At 33.1% G+C, this 18,276-nt stretch overlaps 1 protein-coding gene across 11 annotated transcripts in view; it reads right to left on the reverse strand.

Annotated features, from left to right (window-relative positions):
- Positions 1–18,276, reverse strand: part of EPHA5 (EPH receptor A5) — a 417,840-nt gene that overhangs the window by 118,261 nt on the left and 281,303 nt on the right. Inside the window, exon 6 of one of the 11 annotated variants that reach the window (XM_072940779.1) lies at positions 14,050–14,199. The exons of the other annotated variants lie outside the window; for them this stretch is intronic. Within the exon in view, the coding sequence (XP_072796880.1) occupies positions 14,105–14,199 (95 nt within the window). The 3' untranslated portion in view covers positions 14,050–14,104. Of the gene's footprint in view, positions 1–14,049; positions 14,200–18,276 lie in introns of those variants that run through there. 11 annotated transcript variants of the gene reach the window in all.

Below are 18,276 nucleotides of genomic sequence, written 5' to 3' on the forward strand. Positions count from 1 at the left end.
CAATGAGACCTACAAGGGATTAATTTCAAAAATATATAAACAGTTCATACAACTCAATAACAAAACAAACAAACCCAACCAAAAAAAATGGGCAGAAGACCTAAATAAACATTTCTCCAATGAAGACATACAGATGGCCAACAGGGACATGAAAAGATTCTCAACATCACTAAATTATTAGAGAAATGTAAATCAAATCTACAGTGAGCTACCACCTCACACAGGTCAGAATAGCCATCATTAAAATGCTACAAATAACAAATGCTGGAGAGGGTGTGGAGTAAAGGAAACCCTCCTACACTGTCATTGAGAATGTAAATTGATGCAGCCAACATGGAGAACAGTATAGAGGCTTCTTAAAACACTAAAAACAGATTTAACATATGATCCAGCAATCCCACTCCTGGCATATATCTGGAGGAAACTTTAATTCGAAAAGATGCATGCACACCTTTGTTCATAGCAGCACTATTTACAATAGTCAAGACATGGAAGCAACTTAAATGTCCATTGACAGATGACTCGATAAAGAAGCTGTGTTATATATATATATATATATATATGATGGAATATTACTCAGTCATAAAAAGAATCTAATAATGCCATTTGCAGATGGACCTAGAGATTATCATACTAAGTGAGGTAAGTCAGAAGGAGAAAGACAAATATCATATGATATCACTTACATGTGGAACCTCAAATATGATACAAATGAACTTTTTTATTAAACAAAGACAGACTCATAGACACAGAAATCAAACTTACTGTTACCAAAGGGAAAAAGGGTTGGGGAGGGATGCATTAGGAGTTTGGGATTAGCAGGCATAATCTACTATACACAAAACAGATAAAACAACAAGGTCCTGCTGTACAGTACTGGGAACTACTTTCAATATCCTGTAATAAACCATACTAGAAAAGAATCTTTAAAAGAATATATATATATATAATATACATATTACACATATATATATAGCTTTATAATGTAATCACTTTTCTGTACACCTGAAACTGACACAACATTGTAAATCAACTATACTTCAATTAAAAAAAAAGAAAAAATGAAACATAATTATGACACCTAAACATGACATTCAAAGGACAGAATGGCACTTTTATAACAACTGAATTCATAGTTAAGAAACAATTGAACAACAACATAGAATAAGAATCAAATAGAATATATCCCTGAGCATGGCAAAACTTTTTTATCAAAAGTATTATTAAAATTGTGTCAACTTTTCATAACTACATTCAAGAGCTCTTAACGTTAAATTTCTTTCCCCCTTATCTAATACCATCGATCTAGTAAGTTTCCTGGAATAATCAAAGGAGGCCTGACACTGTGGTCAGGTACATGTAAATCAGCTATGTTAGATGTTTATGACTGATTGTGTTTCGATGTGACCAGGAATGGGAGGAGTCTGCAGGAGAAAGCAGAAACAACATATTCAGCAGGCTGTCTGCCACAAGGAGGATTTTTTTTTTCCTTCTAGTTTAATTATTATCATTTTCTCTTGTAGATTTCCAACTTTTTTAAAATTTAATAGTATTTTCCCAGCTTTACAGAGGTATGACTGACAGATGAAAATTGTACATATTAAAAGTTTACAATGTGATAGTTTGATATATGTATTCTTTCTGAGACGATCACCACAATCAAGCTAAGTAACATATCTGTCACAAAGTTACACTCTTTTGATAGTTAAAGCTCATGTTTCATTCCTTCACAATTATTTTACAGGTAAAGGTGAAGTCTCAGTAGGTGGAGAAATCTATCCAGTGAAATATTTTGGAATCATTAGGAGAACGGGCTAGAGAGAAAAACTAAATTGCATTGAAAAGTTTAATTTACTTTCAGCTTTTATTCAAAATGCTGTTGATCCTATCTATGTATTTTATTGGTAGTTTTTTTTTTTAACCAATTCAGTTGTTGCTACTTAGTGTGGCAGGTGTTAACATTTATAATCTATTTCTATATAATTCTTCAAACAAAGAAAGACTAATACATATTTCTTTCCACATGAAATATTTAACTTTTGTTATCAATAGCAAATAAATTAACATGCCTATTCTTAAAGTTAGTAAGAATGTAAATCATATAAAAAATTTTAAGTGCCAAAGTATGTCAGAAAACTTATTCTGCAGTATTCCTCATTAATTTACACACACACACACACACAAACACACACACACTTACACAAAGGAGGGAAAGGGGTAGCTTGTCCAAGTAAACTTGTGATAGAGACAGATCACTGCTTAAAAAAAAGTACATTACCTTGCTCAGCTGAAATACAAAATAAAACAAAAGAGATAAGTACTCCATGACTGTGGGCACCTATAAACTAAAAATTAGACAGTGAAGTTTTAATGTTTACAAATTTACTTAAAACAAGTGTCGTTTTCCTTGAATGTAAGCAAAGAAACAAAAATGAGTGATGCTTGTCTTTGAATTTGAAAGCAGTAGAGCAGAAATGAAGAGGAAATACAGTGTTCAAATGATTCATAATTAAAAACAGCTGTTGAATTAATTCTGTATTCTATTTAGCATCTATATATTTTTGGTAAAATAATAAACATTTTTAAATAAGAAGGAAGAAAAATTCTCTCCAAAAAAGAGGCAAGTTTTGCTGAGCTGGTCATCAATATTTTTCATTTCTATGGTTTCCATTTTCACTGAGTAACAGTTTTTAGGAACTTTTCCCCTCAATCTTTGTGCATATAAACAATGGTTCTAGTAATTTAGAAAAATTTAAAAGAGAAAGTTTGTGGTAGTAAATAAGCATAATCTTTTGAACTGTAATGGGAAAAATAGTTTTTACTTTCAAATGCCTTTGCCTTCCATGCAACTGTTGTAAGTTAAATGAATACAGACTTGCAAAATTGTGTTTCATGGTTAATAATTTCTTAATACTCATAATGCAAGCTATTTTCTAATTTTACTACATCAGCACACATGAAAAATTACACTTATTTAAAAATCCTAATTTAGTGGAGAAAGATTCTTAAGTGGTTTATGTATAAAAATATGCATAATTAACAGACTGAAATTCTGTACAAATCACTAAATATCCCACTAAGTATGAGATTTTTAAACATATTTGTACAATCTGTCATCTACCTTTCTCTCCAAAATATGTGAAAATGAATTATTGTTAAGATTTTTTAATTCTCTATCAACTCTTTAGATCAATAAAACTGTTCTGGAAAAGTATAGAATTCTTTAAAAAAACAATAACCAATTACTTGAGAAGAATTTGTTATAGAATAAAACCTAAATTCAGATTACTGTGAACAGCATGCTTGCATCACAAAAACAGCATGGCTTTTCCTGGTTCCATTAAATCCTAAAACACTCTAGTCTACATTTTTAAAACAAATGAGTGTAAAGATGTATTTTTACAGCAAAACTTAGCCAAAGGGACTTGAATATTTTTCATAATTGAGAAACATTTTAACTAAAGCTTACATGTAGGAAAAGTGAGAGAGGCAGGTAGAATATAATGAGTTGATCAGCTATTAGGTAATCAAACATTGCTTTTCCTATCAAGCTAATTTTGGTCCTGTAACTGTGACTTAAGAACTTGATGTGAACAAAAAAGCTAAGTTTTCATAGTGACAGCAGTTGTGGGCAATCATTTAAGCTAAGTCATTGCGTTGCTAATTATTGCTCATGTTTTCTGGGTATTTGCTTAATTATGAAATATGTCAAGAACATTTGAAATCTCATGTATTTCATTGCAAAAGAAATGGCAGCAATGGGAAGTGTTGCAAAAAAAAAATTCATAATCTTATGGAAGGAGAAGAGATTTAAAAAATAAAGATGACCAAAAAGGAAAATATCATATATTCATATGAATTGAAATATTTGGATATTGGACAGTAACAAAAATTCTGAAAGACAAAGAACAGAATCTGCATCATGAAAAGTGCTGGTCCAATGCAATATTAAGCAGACCCTCTGCAAACATGGAAGAAAAGTAATTAATCAAATGTAAAATCTTTCCAGTGTGTGTTTAGAAGCTCAGATCAATGTAGTTACCCATCAGACAAATGTTAATGCAGGAAAAGGCTAGGATTTGTTCTATTTAAGGGCCAAGTATGTTAAAAGTCTACACATCTTTATTTACATGAACTGAAATTGGAAAGATTTCTTTCCCTCCTCGAAGATCAGATTTCAGGGCCATTCACAAGGACATTATTTTTCCTACTTAACTGGATAGTAAAGGCTGCCAAAAGGAAAGTTGGGAGGAGAAAAAAACTTGTTAAAAGGAAAACCATGAATCAGTATGAATAACTACTATGCAAATTTGCTTGAAAAATAGGGACAATCAAGAGTGAATGCCTGAACAGTGTTCTGCCAGTCTGGCACTGAAAGAAAGGAGACTCTCAGAAGACAGCAAAGGGGGTTTCTATCCCAGAGGCAGATCTCTACTGCCTGTGCTGGCTCTGGCAGATTTCAGAGCATTAATTTCTGTGGTTCTATTTCTGAACCCTGCGTTCCCCTGCTCTTCAATTTTGTTCTCCTTCATGGGAATGGAAAATGAGGGAATAGTATCACAAAATTCCCGAAGACTCTAAACGTGCTGTGGTAGCTGTTCTGTTTTCTCCAATTTGTTAAAGACAAATAAAAGGAAAAACACCTACTTTGTTTTAGAATTGTTGATGAAATGTTAATGCTGACTAGTGTGTCACAAGAAGACTGTAATTTTAACTAATCACGTGTGCTGCTTAATTTCTGACGGGAGAACTTGAAGGGAGCCAAGTAATTAATGGGTCTTGGGAAGGTTTAATTAAAATTTTAATCAACATAAAAGGTGTATAAAAACACAATTATTTTAGTCAAATATGATTCCACTGAAGTATATCAGCTATGAGAGGAAAAAACATGTAAAATAAACACACACACATTTTAGTTGATTTATAATATGTCACCTTCCCACATTCTCAAACTTGATTAGTAATAAATGAAAATTTTCTTTCCATTTCAAGCTATGAAAGCACACTGATATACATGAAGTATTACCTTCTTCCTTTCAATCTGATTAAACTGTTCAGTACATGAAAATGCATAATCCAAGAGTTTATTTGCTATCTCACTATAGCAATAAATATCATACACATTATAAATTTCATTGTTTTATTAGGGTATAATGTAAATCAGTATAACCAACAAAGAATAGATAGAAAGAAATGATAACCTGAGAACCCACCTTCAGAATACACCAACATTATTCTTCTTCTTAGAGGTAGGAAAATAGACATTTTGATAAGCTACATGTACTTTCATTTATGAACTGAAATAAACATACCACATTTGTTTCTCTATTGAGCGTGGGAGAGGGAGGAGCACACTGGATTTTACGTGAAGAAGCAGAATCTTGTTTTGGTTAATGGAATAGTGTCTGGTATCAGCCTGCCTGGCTTGTGTACTGGATTTAGCACTGTGACTTTAAGACAAGTTATCTAAACTCAGTGTTCTCATCTGTTAAATGAAGAAAATATTATGCTTACATCACAGGGTCATTATTAGGACAGAATGGTTTAATTTATGAAAACAATATAGTAAGCATTCTGTAATTTACATAATAAATAATGACATTTCCCTCCTATTTCTTCTTCTGTTGAAATAGATTTCTATTTGATTTGAGAATTATTCTATTTATGTGAACTAATATTTGCTAATAATCATTTTTAAATATATATCCCAGCCAGATGAGGAGTTAAGAACTCATAATTTCAAATGTATGTTTTTTTCTACAATGCATTATTCAGTTTTTCTGTACAATGAAGAGCCTCATGGCCTAAAACAGTGGTTTTCTAAGTATAGGTCAGCCCCTACCACATCAGAATTAGTAGGTATAATTATTAAAAATGTAGGTACTTTGACCTACACTATATCTACTACATCAGGGTCCTGGATGTTTTTGAAATGCCACTGTAACATACAAATGTATGCTTTTAAAATTCATTGTTAAGGAGAGTTGCTTAAGAACGAACTTCTTGAAGAAGGTTCCCATAGTATGATAAAGGACTCTATGTACTTCCACTGTAATAAATTTTTTCACATTAAAATTTTTTATTTTCTGTTACTTTATCTTTAAAATTTTGAAGCAATAAAGTTAATTTCATACAAGAAACTTTAATGGCTCTTCAATGAACAAAAAGTTAACTACTTTTATTTTGGTTTTAGAGACCTCCAAAATCTTGCACCAATATCCCTTTCCAAACTACCAGTCCCACTGTTTCACATGCAGCACAATCAAACTGGACCATCTGAAGTTCTTCCTTTGCATCCTTGACGATATTACTTCTATGCTTTTACTCAATATATTCCACAGCCCAGCGTGTTCTTGTTGGTCTCAACATGTCTGAATTCTACCTACATTTCATGGCCTTATTCAAACAGTATTTCCTTCATGAAATAAAGGAGATTTTTTATTCTCTTATCTGGAAATAATTACTATTTCTTTTGAATGTCCACATTGATTCATTAATCTCCTTAATAGATCTACTTTTAATTTTGTCATAGTTACTTGTGTACATACATAATTTTTCACATTATACTCACTGAAGGCAGGAATTATGATTTATTTTTGTATGTTGAATATTGCCTGGAATAGTGGCTTTCTAATAGAAGATGTGAAAATTATTATAGACTAAATGTATTAATAGAAATAAGGTTAACGTAAATATTTATACGTGAATGTGTTCAATCACGTATTTAATTAGCCATTCATTGATAAGATATATTTATGCCCATCTTACTCCATTTAGGATATGAGATTAATATCACCATCAAATAATTATATATTATTTAATATATATTAATATATTCATTAATATAAATTTGAATATGAATTTATTCTTCTAAACATCCCCCAAATTTTTTTCTTTCATTAATTTTAAGTGCCTAAGCCATACAATGAAAACGCATGTGAATGTTGACATCTCATTTTTCAAGATACCAGGAATCAGTTACATTTTTACATTTTAAAGCCTGCAAACAAGGTAGGCAAGGAGCATAATCAGAAATATGAATTATCGTAGTTCTTAACCTCTGGAGATTAAACAGGGGCCAACTATGTCCCATGAACATCCAAGGAATAAAATAATCATATTCAACACTTGGTTTAACTGCTAATTCAAATAGGCTCTAGAAACAAATTAAGAGAAATAAAACATTTTACCAGTGGCCTTCAATTCAAATTTTCTGCTCTAACCTTTGCAAATTACCATATCACATCATTACAATTAAAGCTAAAGGAAAAGCAAAACAGCAACTTAAAAAATTAAGCCTGATTTTATGGAAAACTACTTTTCCAACCTTCCTTGACTGTGATAGATCACAAATCACTGCTCTCTGGTGATCTGCATATTTCTTATAATATTTATAAATATTTCCATTTCACCAGTTGCACAATGGAAATATGAAAGATTACCTCTAGATAAGGTTTGCCCTTCTAATATGGTATCAAGTCACTGGTCTTAACTAGTCATGTACAGGAGATTTACTTACAACGCATGATTACCTACAAATCCTTTTGTAACTTCTCACATGCAGGATATTACAAAAGGAAAATATATAGCATAGTAATGTATATAGTTTATTAAGGTTATTTACCACTAAAAAATTTTCCCAACATAGGAAAAATAAAATAACCCCCCAAATTTATCGGCTTATGCATTTTCAGTCTGTCTTTTGTTAGAACAGGGATGAAACAAACACTAAAGACACTACAACCAATACTGAGGACTCTGTCATTTTTATGAAGGAAATCTAAGGAAGAAGTATTTCAAAACCAGCAAAATCAAAGAATAATCAATTAAAAATGTATTTACTGATTCTAAAATATTCTGTTACCCAATCCAACATAACCCCCTTGGTTGGCTAAAAAAAAGGGCTTTGTATCCAGAGCTAATGTTTTGAATAGAAAACCTTACCCAAATCATATTTTGAAATAATCTACCCTCTGTACAGAATTATATTTGAAATTCAGCCTGGGAAGTTTAAAAACAATCTATTTTTGATCTTTTCAGTTCTATTGTTTGCTGTAATGTTAATGCCTTGAAAATAAATAAATATACTATAATTTTTAAAATAACATATACACAAATATGTATAATGATTCTTATGATAAAACATACTTAGGAAAATTAAAAATATATGGGTACAGAATTATGTTCATCTATGTAGAATTTAGTCTTAAATTTCAAATGCATATTTTATAATACACTTACATTTCCAAATATGAACTTAACTATCTTACTGGAGATAGCCAGACATAATCTGAATCTCAGTTCCATCAATAACCACAATATTGTATAATCCTTAGTTTCCGTGTGCCTCAGTTTTCTTAGCTTCAGGTGAAGATTCCGTTTGGGAGAATTAAATGAATATTGAATGTTAATTACTTAGCCTTGTGCCTGGAATATACTAAATAGCTGTTAGTTATAAATAATGACTTTTCAAGGTCAACAGACATATAGATTAAATACACAATAAAAGTATATATATATACTTTATACAATATGCAGGCATTTGAAATACAATATTACTTGCCAGCTTCAAAGATAGGTAGATATAAAGACTGGGAATATTCTTCTAAGTAGTTACAGTAACTTTTTCAAACATTTTGTATTAATTTGCTATCCACTAGTTAGTTACTTAGTTACACTAAATGGAAGTTTCTCTCATCCTCTGTAATAATAATGGTGGATGTAGTTGTTCGTGTGTGAATTGTGCATGCAAGAGTGTGTGTGTGTTTGAGGTGAAAGAGGAGATGGAAAATTAGGTTATATCACAGAGCTTTTTATTATAAATAGTATTTTTCATGATTTTGTTCTCAGATTTCATATGTAATCATGTCACAAAAATTGTAATGTGAGAAATCATCAATTTGCTATCAGATGTCATATATTCTGTGTGTGATAAAATAGCCATAAACACTCAAAATAAACATAAACATTTACTATAAGTTTCTACATAATCACTATAATTTCATTTAAATTATAAATATTTCACAATGCTATACCACATTATTGAATTTCAACATTTTGAGAGTTATGTTCACCTATCAACACAGCAACAATTATGTGCAAATCCACGCCAAGCCACCAGGACTAAATAAAGAAGCCCAAAACTAGGATTGTTTGAGATGATGATTTTAAGTGGGGAATAAATTCAGTCACTATTTAACATTATATTTCTACTTTGCTATACAATTTTGTTGTTTTTGTCAGTATGTTTGTTAAATGTTTCTTTATGTTTGTTTTTACATAGTTTATTCATAGGTATGCAAACTGTGTCCTGTAAATCACAGATATTTACACAGAAAATATCACTGTGTTTATATCACTGTAAACCTAAATATGTAATACGGCCATTCGTTTAAAGGACTTCCAATTTGCACTCAGTACCAGATTTTTGATATTCAGGTTTACAGAACATATAGCAGATAAATTAATAGTGCTTCCTTGGCATTTTTTTTTTTTGCTGTTTTTAACAAGTATTGATTTTACTATATCCTTCAAACAAAAATTCAATTAAAATATATCACAAAATAGCAGGTTAATAGAGGAAACAGAAAAAAAATTTATCAAATGAGCTAGTCTATAAAGCTATAAGTCATGACTTTCATAAAAGATACATGAACTTTGCAACCTCAGACACAAAATGACACATTTAATGAGTACAACAGAACTTCACTGACAGCTAATAAAATGGAGCATATTTAAAAACATGATGTATCCAGACAGCCAAGTTTCTTAAGCTTTTAAATATGGATATAAAATATTATGAAACATAAGAGGAACAAAATGAGAACAAAAGCGAATAAGGATATGTTACCACAAGTCAGGTCTATAGAGATTCAGTGACAGAATATAATTGATACTGAATAATTATGCAGTTAACCATGTAGAACATGCCAGGAGGAAAGAAGTATATGCACACTTAAGATGATGGACGGATTGTTAGACAGACCAATAGACAGATAAACAGCACAATCCATACGTTTCTAGGCATTTGTAAGTGCACCACAGATGTTGGCTATTTTATGAATCTCCAGTTGCTGTAAGGAAGGAGCCCCCCAGATTTGGTGACATAGATCAACAATGATTTACTATTTCTCACAATTCTAAGCATTGGCTGGGTGATTCTTCAGCTAGTCTTGACTGAATTTACTCATAGGGCTGCGTTCACCTCACGGAATGGCTGGGCACTAGGCTTGTCTCAGACAGCTCATTCCCAAGTCTAGGGCTTCGTATGGGAGCTCTCCTCTCCAGGTGCTCTCTCATTCTTTCAAAGGCTACACCAGGCTTCCTGACAGTATGATGATCTCAGGGTTCCAAGAGGTAGGAGAGGAAGCTACAGGTCTTTAGAGGCCTTGGATAAAGATTTTATGCCTCACTTTAATACTCAGCGAAAGTCACAAGCCAGCCCAGATTGAAGAGTTGGAAAAATAGATTCCATCTCTTGATGGAAGGAGCTTTAATACCCTATCATAGCTATCATTTTTATTCCAGGATCTGGAAACTTTAACAGAAATCTTTATGTCTGCATATAGAAAGAATGAAACAAACTCTTTAGCCAGGTCTCCAAAAATGTATGCTAATATATGCAGTCTTGAGAATATAAGATTATACTGAATAGTTGTGATCTATAAGAAAATAATACTTTTAATATTTTCCCAGGAGGTCAGTGTATAGCACACAGAGGTATCAGTCTATATTTTTATTGTTGAGGTTGTAACTAATGTTTAATCTAGTACATGACACAAGCAGTCATATTATGACTGCAAACATACTCATATGATTTATATTTGCAGCTAAACTAAACAGTATTGGTAACAGTTTTTCTTTTTCAATGAGGCCAAGATCTCTCTGCCACTTACAATGTATGTGCTCTCCTGGCATGCACATTGGTTCATTCTGTATCCCAGGAGGCTTTCTATTTGGAAAGTCACTCAGCACAGTGGACTCTTTTCTTGGGCATTTAGTAGTAACACTCATAAGATGAAACCTTATGAAATCTATCTCTTATAATCTTATATTAGACATGAAATTCATGGTTTCAGTGATATCAGTGAAGTAAATCCTTTTATTTAAACAGGACTTTAGTTATTTAATATGTCACAGTCATGAGTTTGAAACAACTTTACCAAAGTTATGAGAAATATCACTGCTGCTAATAAAGGATCTTTGAAGTATGCTTAGCGTGCGTGAGGTCCTGGTACCTCCATCAAAATAAACAAACAAACAAACAAACAAACAAACCTAATTATCTCCCCACCACCCCCACAAAAAATAATCTTTGAAATAATAGGAAGCTCTTTACATCAGTATTTGTACTATGAGAAAGGAAGAACACTAAAGAATCAACAAGGTTAAACGTGAAAAGCACTGGATAAGGATTCCAGACATCTATATTGCAGAATCAGACTGTCCAATGCTAAGCAGCCCTTGACAATTACTTCACATTCTACTGTCCTCATTTAAATATAAATCCATTCAGATGTTGTCAAAAGTCATCGTCCACATTGTAAATCATATACAAGTCTTTGTAAAATTTTTCTTTTGGCATTTAGTTATTTAGTTTGTACAAATACATTTCTCTTGGCAGGGGGAGGAATGTATTTGGGATTAATATTGATGCTTATGTGTACAGAGATCCTAAGAAAGAATAAAAAAGCCATGGTCACAACTCTTAAATGTAGACATCAAAGATGATTCAGCGAATTAGTGAAAAACGTTTCCTGACTCTTAAATTTAAAAATTTATCCATAAATTTATTTCTCACTAATTAAGGTTAAGCAAACGATTCATTACTCTATTTGTTTTCTTATACTAAAAATACCCAGATCCACTAAGACTATAACAATATGAAATACAATTTTATTTAGAGACTCCATAAGCTTTGCCTTTCACTTATTCTAAGAAAAACAAAATTGCAATTGCAGAGTATCATGGAACATATGAAAGAAACTCCAGATATATGCTAAATAAAGTAATAACTTCTTATAAATGTACAGTGTAGGAGTCCCAAAAATGTGCACTGGTTGGGACTCAATTTTGTTCATTTTAAATAATTAAGTTTCAAAACTCATCAGTCTTACCATATGTAGATTATTTTCTACATTTTTTTTTCCTACTCCGAACCAATTTAAAATGACTGACACGCCTAGAAATTTTTTTAAAAAAAGGGTGGGGGGAAGATATGTGAAATCTGCCTCCAGGAACTGATAAAGCAACACAAAGGACAAGCTGGCACGCAATTAACCTAACCTAAATAGATAATAATTTACACAATCTTACAAAGAACTGAGAAACCAAAAACTGTGATAGTTTTACCTAACAATAATTTTGATGTAACAACTTATGAAATAATTAAATTGTATCAATGAATAATCTACAGATGATGAAGTACAACAATATTTTTAGTATTTTAAGAAGAAATCAGGCAAGACTACTTAAAACATAGAAATTACAACCAAATGGGCATGTTGACAAAATTAGGATAATTCCATCTGGAAAGCAAAATTGCTTTTGGGCTCTTGAGGAGTCAAGAACTGGTATCAGTATTTAGAGGAGATCAGTTTTTCTATTAATAAAATTACATTTTAAAAACTTCCTGATTTTGAAAATTAATAACATTTAAATTAATTATATTATTTATTTAATCATTTGCAAGCACTTATTATAAGTTAGAATCATCCAAGTCATTGAGAATTTAGTCACGAATAAAACATGCATAATCTCTGCCCTCAAGGAGCTTATAGCATGGTAGGGAAATAAATAAGAAAGCAAAAACATACTTGTATGAGTCTGATAAATGTTCCAGAGTACTGAAGTGAAGTACCTATCTCAGATTTGATGATTCAAAGAGAGCTTCTTGAAAGAAGTCACCTTAGCCAGGAAATAAAGATTGAGTAGGTGCTAACCAAACAAAAAGTGGAGGTAATGGGGGTCTGGGGGTGTCTCCCATGTGGGGCCCCATGCTAACAAACACTGTATGACATCTTTTAGTGTGAGATCTAAAAATGACTTGAGAATTAGGAATAGAAATAGTAACTACTTTGCTTGATAAAACAATAAAGTATGGAGTAAGACAAGTATCTATTTGTAAAAAGATACCTTTCAAGAATTTTGGTCATTTGTTCACTCACTCATTCTTCCAACAAATAATTATCAAGTTCTTTCTACTTGCAAGTGCATTTCTTGGCAAGAAATTGTAGTAAAGTTCCCGCATTTAATGGAACTTGTATTCTCAGGGTGAGACAAAAATACATACAAACTAAGTGAGTTACACAGTGTTAGAAAGTGCTCTGTTTTGTGAGGGGGTGGGGAACCCGATAAATGAGATACAAAAGGCCAGGATGAGGGACATGTGTACATAGGCCGGTGCATGTGCACAAGCATAAACACAATTATAAACAGGAGGGTCAGAAAACACTTCTGAAAATATATTTAAGCAAAAGACATTTATTATGTCAAGGCAGGGAGACAATGGAAATCTGGGGGAAGATGGTTTTAGGAAGAAGTAACAGCAAGTAGAAAAGACCTGAGACTGAAAAGTTCAATTATCAAGGAGGCAAGTGTACCTAGTAAAGTAAATGAGAAAGCATTGAGAGATGAGTTTAGCCAAAGAAGTGGAAAAGGTTCAGATCTTGTAGGTCAATGTTGTTTACTCTGAGTGAGATGAGGAGCAATGAGAACGTATTGAGCAGAGAAGTGATATCATTTAACGTATTTTAAAGCGATTCCTGTGGCCACTACGTGGAAAGTAAATTGTGGAAGTCCAAAGGGTAAATAAAGGGATTCATTAGACTATTATAATAATTTAATTATGAAACAACAGTGGTTTGGATCAAAGTGTTAGCAAGGGAATGGGTGGGAAATAACTGAATTATAGATTCATTTAGGTATAGAAGAGTTAGGATTTAGTGATGGTTGGATGTCGGATGTGAGGAGGGCAAAGCATCATAAAGTTGACATTATGTCAACTCTCAAACATTACTTGGTAATATCTGATTGTAAACACACTCTTCATCTGGGTTGCTTCTTTTCCTTAAAATTTTATGAGCCAGCAGTCCTGTTATTAAAGTCAGATGCTTAAGATGAAGGCATCTTTACTTGAAGCCACCTCAGTGCATTTGAGCCTACTGCTGTCCACATGGATTTCCCACATCCTTCCTGCATCTGGGAAGAGAAGGAAGAAACGATACACACAAAATCGATAGCTCCTTTATCACCAATGGGACAAGCAAGTTATTTAAAAAATACATAAAAGAGATGGCAATAAAGCTGAGTGAAATATGACACCCCCCATTTGTTTCCAATAGATCACACCCATGACAAACCAAAGTACGAAGAAATTATTACTTTGTCTTCTACTCAGTGGGATAAGCAAGAGAAAGATGGTAGAAAGGCAGCCAATCAGAACAACATATATGAAGATCAGGAAGCGAGACTTTGCATGCTTAGAGAATAAATTATGGTGATTACAGAGTCTTTTTGACTGGGCTGATCTTTTGCCTTGTTTCAGCCTGTAGAAATCAATGAATGTGATGATGTGTAATTTTTCTTGGAAACCTAACTTCAACAAAGAGATAAGCTGCAGCTTGAAAAATCACATGGAGAAAAGCCCAGTTATCCCAACCAAGGCCTTTCAAAATAAGCCAGTCTGCTGATCTTCAGATGTATGAGAGAGATCAGCAGAGTCACTGTGGTATGCAGAATAATGGTCCTCCAAAGACAGCCATGTCCTAATCCCCAGAACCTCTGAATATGTCACATTACAAGGCAAAGGGAAATTAAAGTTGCAAAGGGAATTAAGGTTGCTCATCAGCAGATAAGGAGATTACCCTGGGTTATCTGGGAGTGTCTAATATAATCAGAAGGGTATATATACGTGAGGAGGGATGCAGAAGAGGAAGTCAGGGTAAGGTAGTGCAAGAGGGACCTGAACTACCATTGCTGGGTTTGAAGTTGGAGGGAGGGGCTCACAAGCAGAAGAATGCAGGCATCCTCTAAAAGCTGGGAAGGCAAGGAGATTAGTTCTTTCCTAGAGCCCCCTAAAGACAATATAGCCTTGCAGACATCTTGATTTTAGCCTAATGAGACCCTTGTTGGACTCTGATATGAATGATAATTATCAGAGATAACTGTATTAAATAATAAAAAATCCATGTTGTTTAAGCCACTAACTTTGCTTTATTTGCTACAACAGGCATAGGAAACTAATACAGTCACTTATGCAATCTCCAGCTGACTATGGATGAGTAAAGCAAGCTGGGGCAAGATGAAATGCTTAGTAGATAGAGACAATTGAGCAAAAATAAATGGCTATTGTTTAGAATACTGAGTTTTGGGGGTGGTTTGTTACATAGCACATAGCCAAGCATGCTTGTGTAATAAAATGTCATAACTTTATTTTTTTTAAGTGAGAAGAGAAAAGGCTCTTGGGCAGAACTCTGAGGAATAAAAATGTACAAACTGATGGGAAGAATACAAAAATTTACAAAATAAATGGCAACCATAGCCAAAGATTTTTTTTAAAGGAGGGTTGAGTGTTCCAACAGCAAAAAGGTTTACTCATGCAGGTGCTTGAAATAGTAACAACCTTTCACAAAACATTTATGAATCAGAAAAAAGAACAGTGCACAAGGGCAACAAAATAAGCTGAGTCCTACTCTTCAATCATCTATCCACCCTCTATTGTGCCACAGCTGCTGAGTTTTGATGGGACTGACTCTGCTTGTGAGTCCTTGCAGAGGACCATGGGGAAGTCCCTGGGAAAACCCAGGGAGAATGAGCCAGCTGGTCTATTTCCAACCCCTCATCACAGTGATGGGCTCAGCAGTGTGCCTTCTCTCAATGTGGCCCTTGTGCTTGAGGCCTAGGACTTTCAATTAATAAACGGAGGAAGAGAAGTTTTCTTTCCTTCTGATATGATGAGCTATCCATATATAAGGTCTGGAATTGCTGTAGCTATTTTGCTAACATGGGAGAATTCCATCTTGTGTCAAAGCAGACCCAACGGAGGGTCCAGCTCTGAAAATCTCAGAGAAATAAAGCCAGATCCATGATCAAACTATTCCTGAAACTTGTAACTTGCAGTGATAAAATATGTTCCCTGCATTGCGAAAAGCACATTCAAGTTAAATGTGTGTTATGTGCAGCAGTTTGGCTGTTGCAGAGTCAAACAATTATGAATTTAAATCAGTAGACTATTCAAATAAGTAATACTGTGTAAAATAGGGATACAACTTAACATACTTCAATGAGTTGGTGTGAGGAGTAAATAAGACAATGGATGATACCTTTGGTTGTTTATATTTTAGAAAATATTATGTAAAAAAATAACTCATGAATAGGAGAACTAAAACACCAAAGTCATGGCTAGATTAGATGAAATCTGAGATACCCTGAGTTTCTCAGAACAAAAGGCCAGGGTTGGATGAAAGTGAGGACCTTAAAGGCTATTTAATAGCTATTTGGTAAAGAGGATCAGATTCAGGGACAAAATTCAAACTCTGTCTCTATTTCCAATTTCACCAAAAATATTTTAGATATTTTACTAAGAAACTTAGTTAACATATCATACAAAACTAGAACAACATGGAACATGGTGATATTTGCTATAATTATCATTGTCATTATTGTCAGCATCTTTAAAATTAGTTTAAGAAATATTAAAATCAGAATTTAAAATGAATTCTGATTAAATATGAGATTACTATACATATTACTAAGACAAAAACAAATTAAAAAATTAAGAGAGGGTGGATTGCTGTTAAACTAGAATCTAGCTGCACCATCCATGTGACTTTCTAACAAAATAATAGTTGTTTTTCAAGACAGGATCCTTTTAAAAGTTCAAACAATTTTGAGCCCAAGAACCTCATCTCACGTGAAAGTAACAGAAGCCTGTGAGGGATGTTCTAAACACAATTGTACAATATGTATTTTCTCTGCTGACTTGTAATAACCAAGTTTGTGAATACTATCTCTACTAAATGCCTCACAGTGACAGACAGTGTTATATTTTTTTTCTGTAAAGATAAAGTAATGGTAAGGCTAGAAATAACAGTAGTGGGTTTAAGAAAATAGAGGGAAAAAGTCAAGCTACGTGACATTCAGATCCCCTACCAATTACATAAGAGTGTGATTTCACAGTTTTAGGAGGCAAGCCACTATGTTTCCAGTCCTAATCCATAGAAAAATAGATGCAAATCCCATGAACACCTGAATGCTTAACCCCCTCTGAGAGTACGAATATTAGTATCATATTGGACAATGTTTAGAATTATTCCTTTATTCCTTGAATCCTTTGATCCTTACACATAAATTTTAATTGTCTAAACTGGACCAAAACAAAAACAGCCTTATCTACAGCTTCATTTCCACAGTTTCAGGTACCCCCAGTCAACTGTGGTTCAAAAATATTAATGGAAAATTCCAAAAATAAACAATTCATAAGCTTAAAATTGCCTGCTGTCCTGAGTAGTGTGATAAAAATCTTGCACCAACAAGTTCCATCCTGCCTGGAATTCCCAACCATCGACATCCTCTGCTCCTTACACTGCAAAATCCACATCGTCATGGCTCAGTGATCCAGGATCACCAGCAGCAGATGATCCTTCTTCTGACCAATCATCAGAAGGTCAACAGCAGCCTAACACTATGTCACAATTCCAAGGTCATTCATTTTAGCTCATAAAGTAGGCATTTTCCATCTCACATCATCATCGTCACAAGAAGAAGGGTGAGTATGGTATGGTAAGATATTATGAGAGAGAGAAAGAGAGAGACCACATTCACATAACTTTTATTACAGTGTATTCTTATAATTGTTCTATTTTATTACTAGTTACTATTGTTAATCTTTTACCATGCTTAATTTATAAATTAAAATTTATTAGAGGTATGTAAGTATAGGAAAAAAAACATCGTATATACATGTAGGGTTCCATACTATCCAAGGTTTCAGGCATCCATTGGGGGTCTTGGGATGTATCCCCTGCAGATAAGGAAGAAACTACTTCCTTAACCACTAACTACTACTACCACGCCCATCACTACCAATAATAACTTAAAAACACTACTAATTTACTCTTTAGAAACAAAGTTTTTTCCTGAAATAGAATTACTTCCTTCTATCTCTATAGCATATCAAGGGTTAATTAAGTTTAAGTAACAACAAATGAAGCCTTATGAATATGAGTAGACTGTTAATGGTAGAAATCATTATCTGAAAGGTTAATAATTTATAGA

Source organism: Vicugna pacos, chromosome 2, assembly GCF_048564905.1.
Source record: "Vicugna pacos chromosome 2, VicPac4, whole genome shotgun sequence".
NCBI classification, from domain to species: domain Eukaryota; kingdom Metazoa; phylum Chordata; class Mammalia; order Artiodactyla; family Camelidae; genus Vicugna; species Vicugna pacos.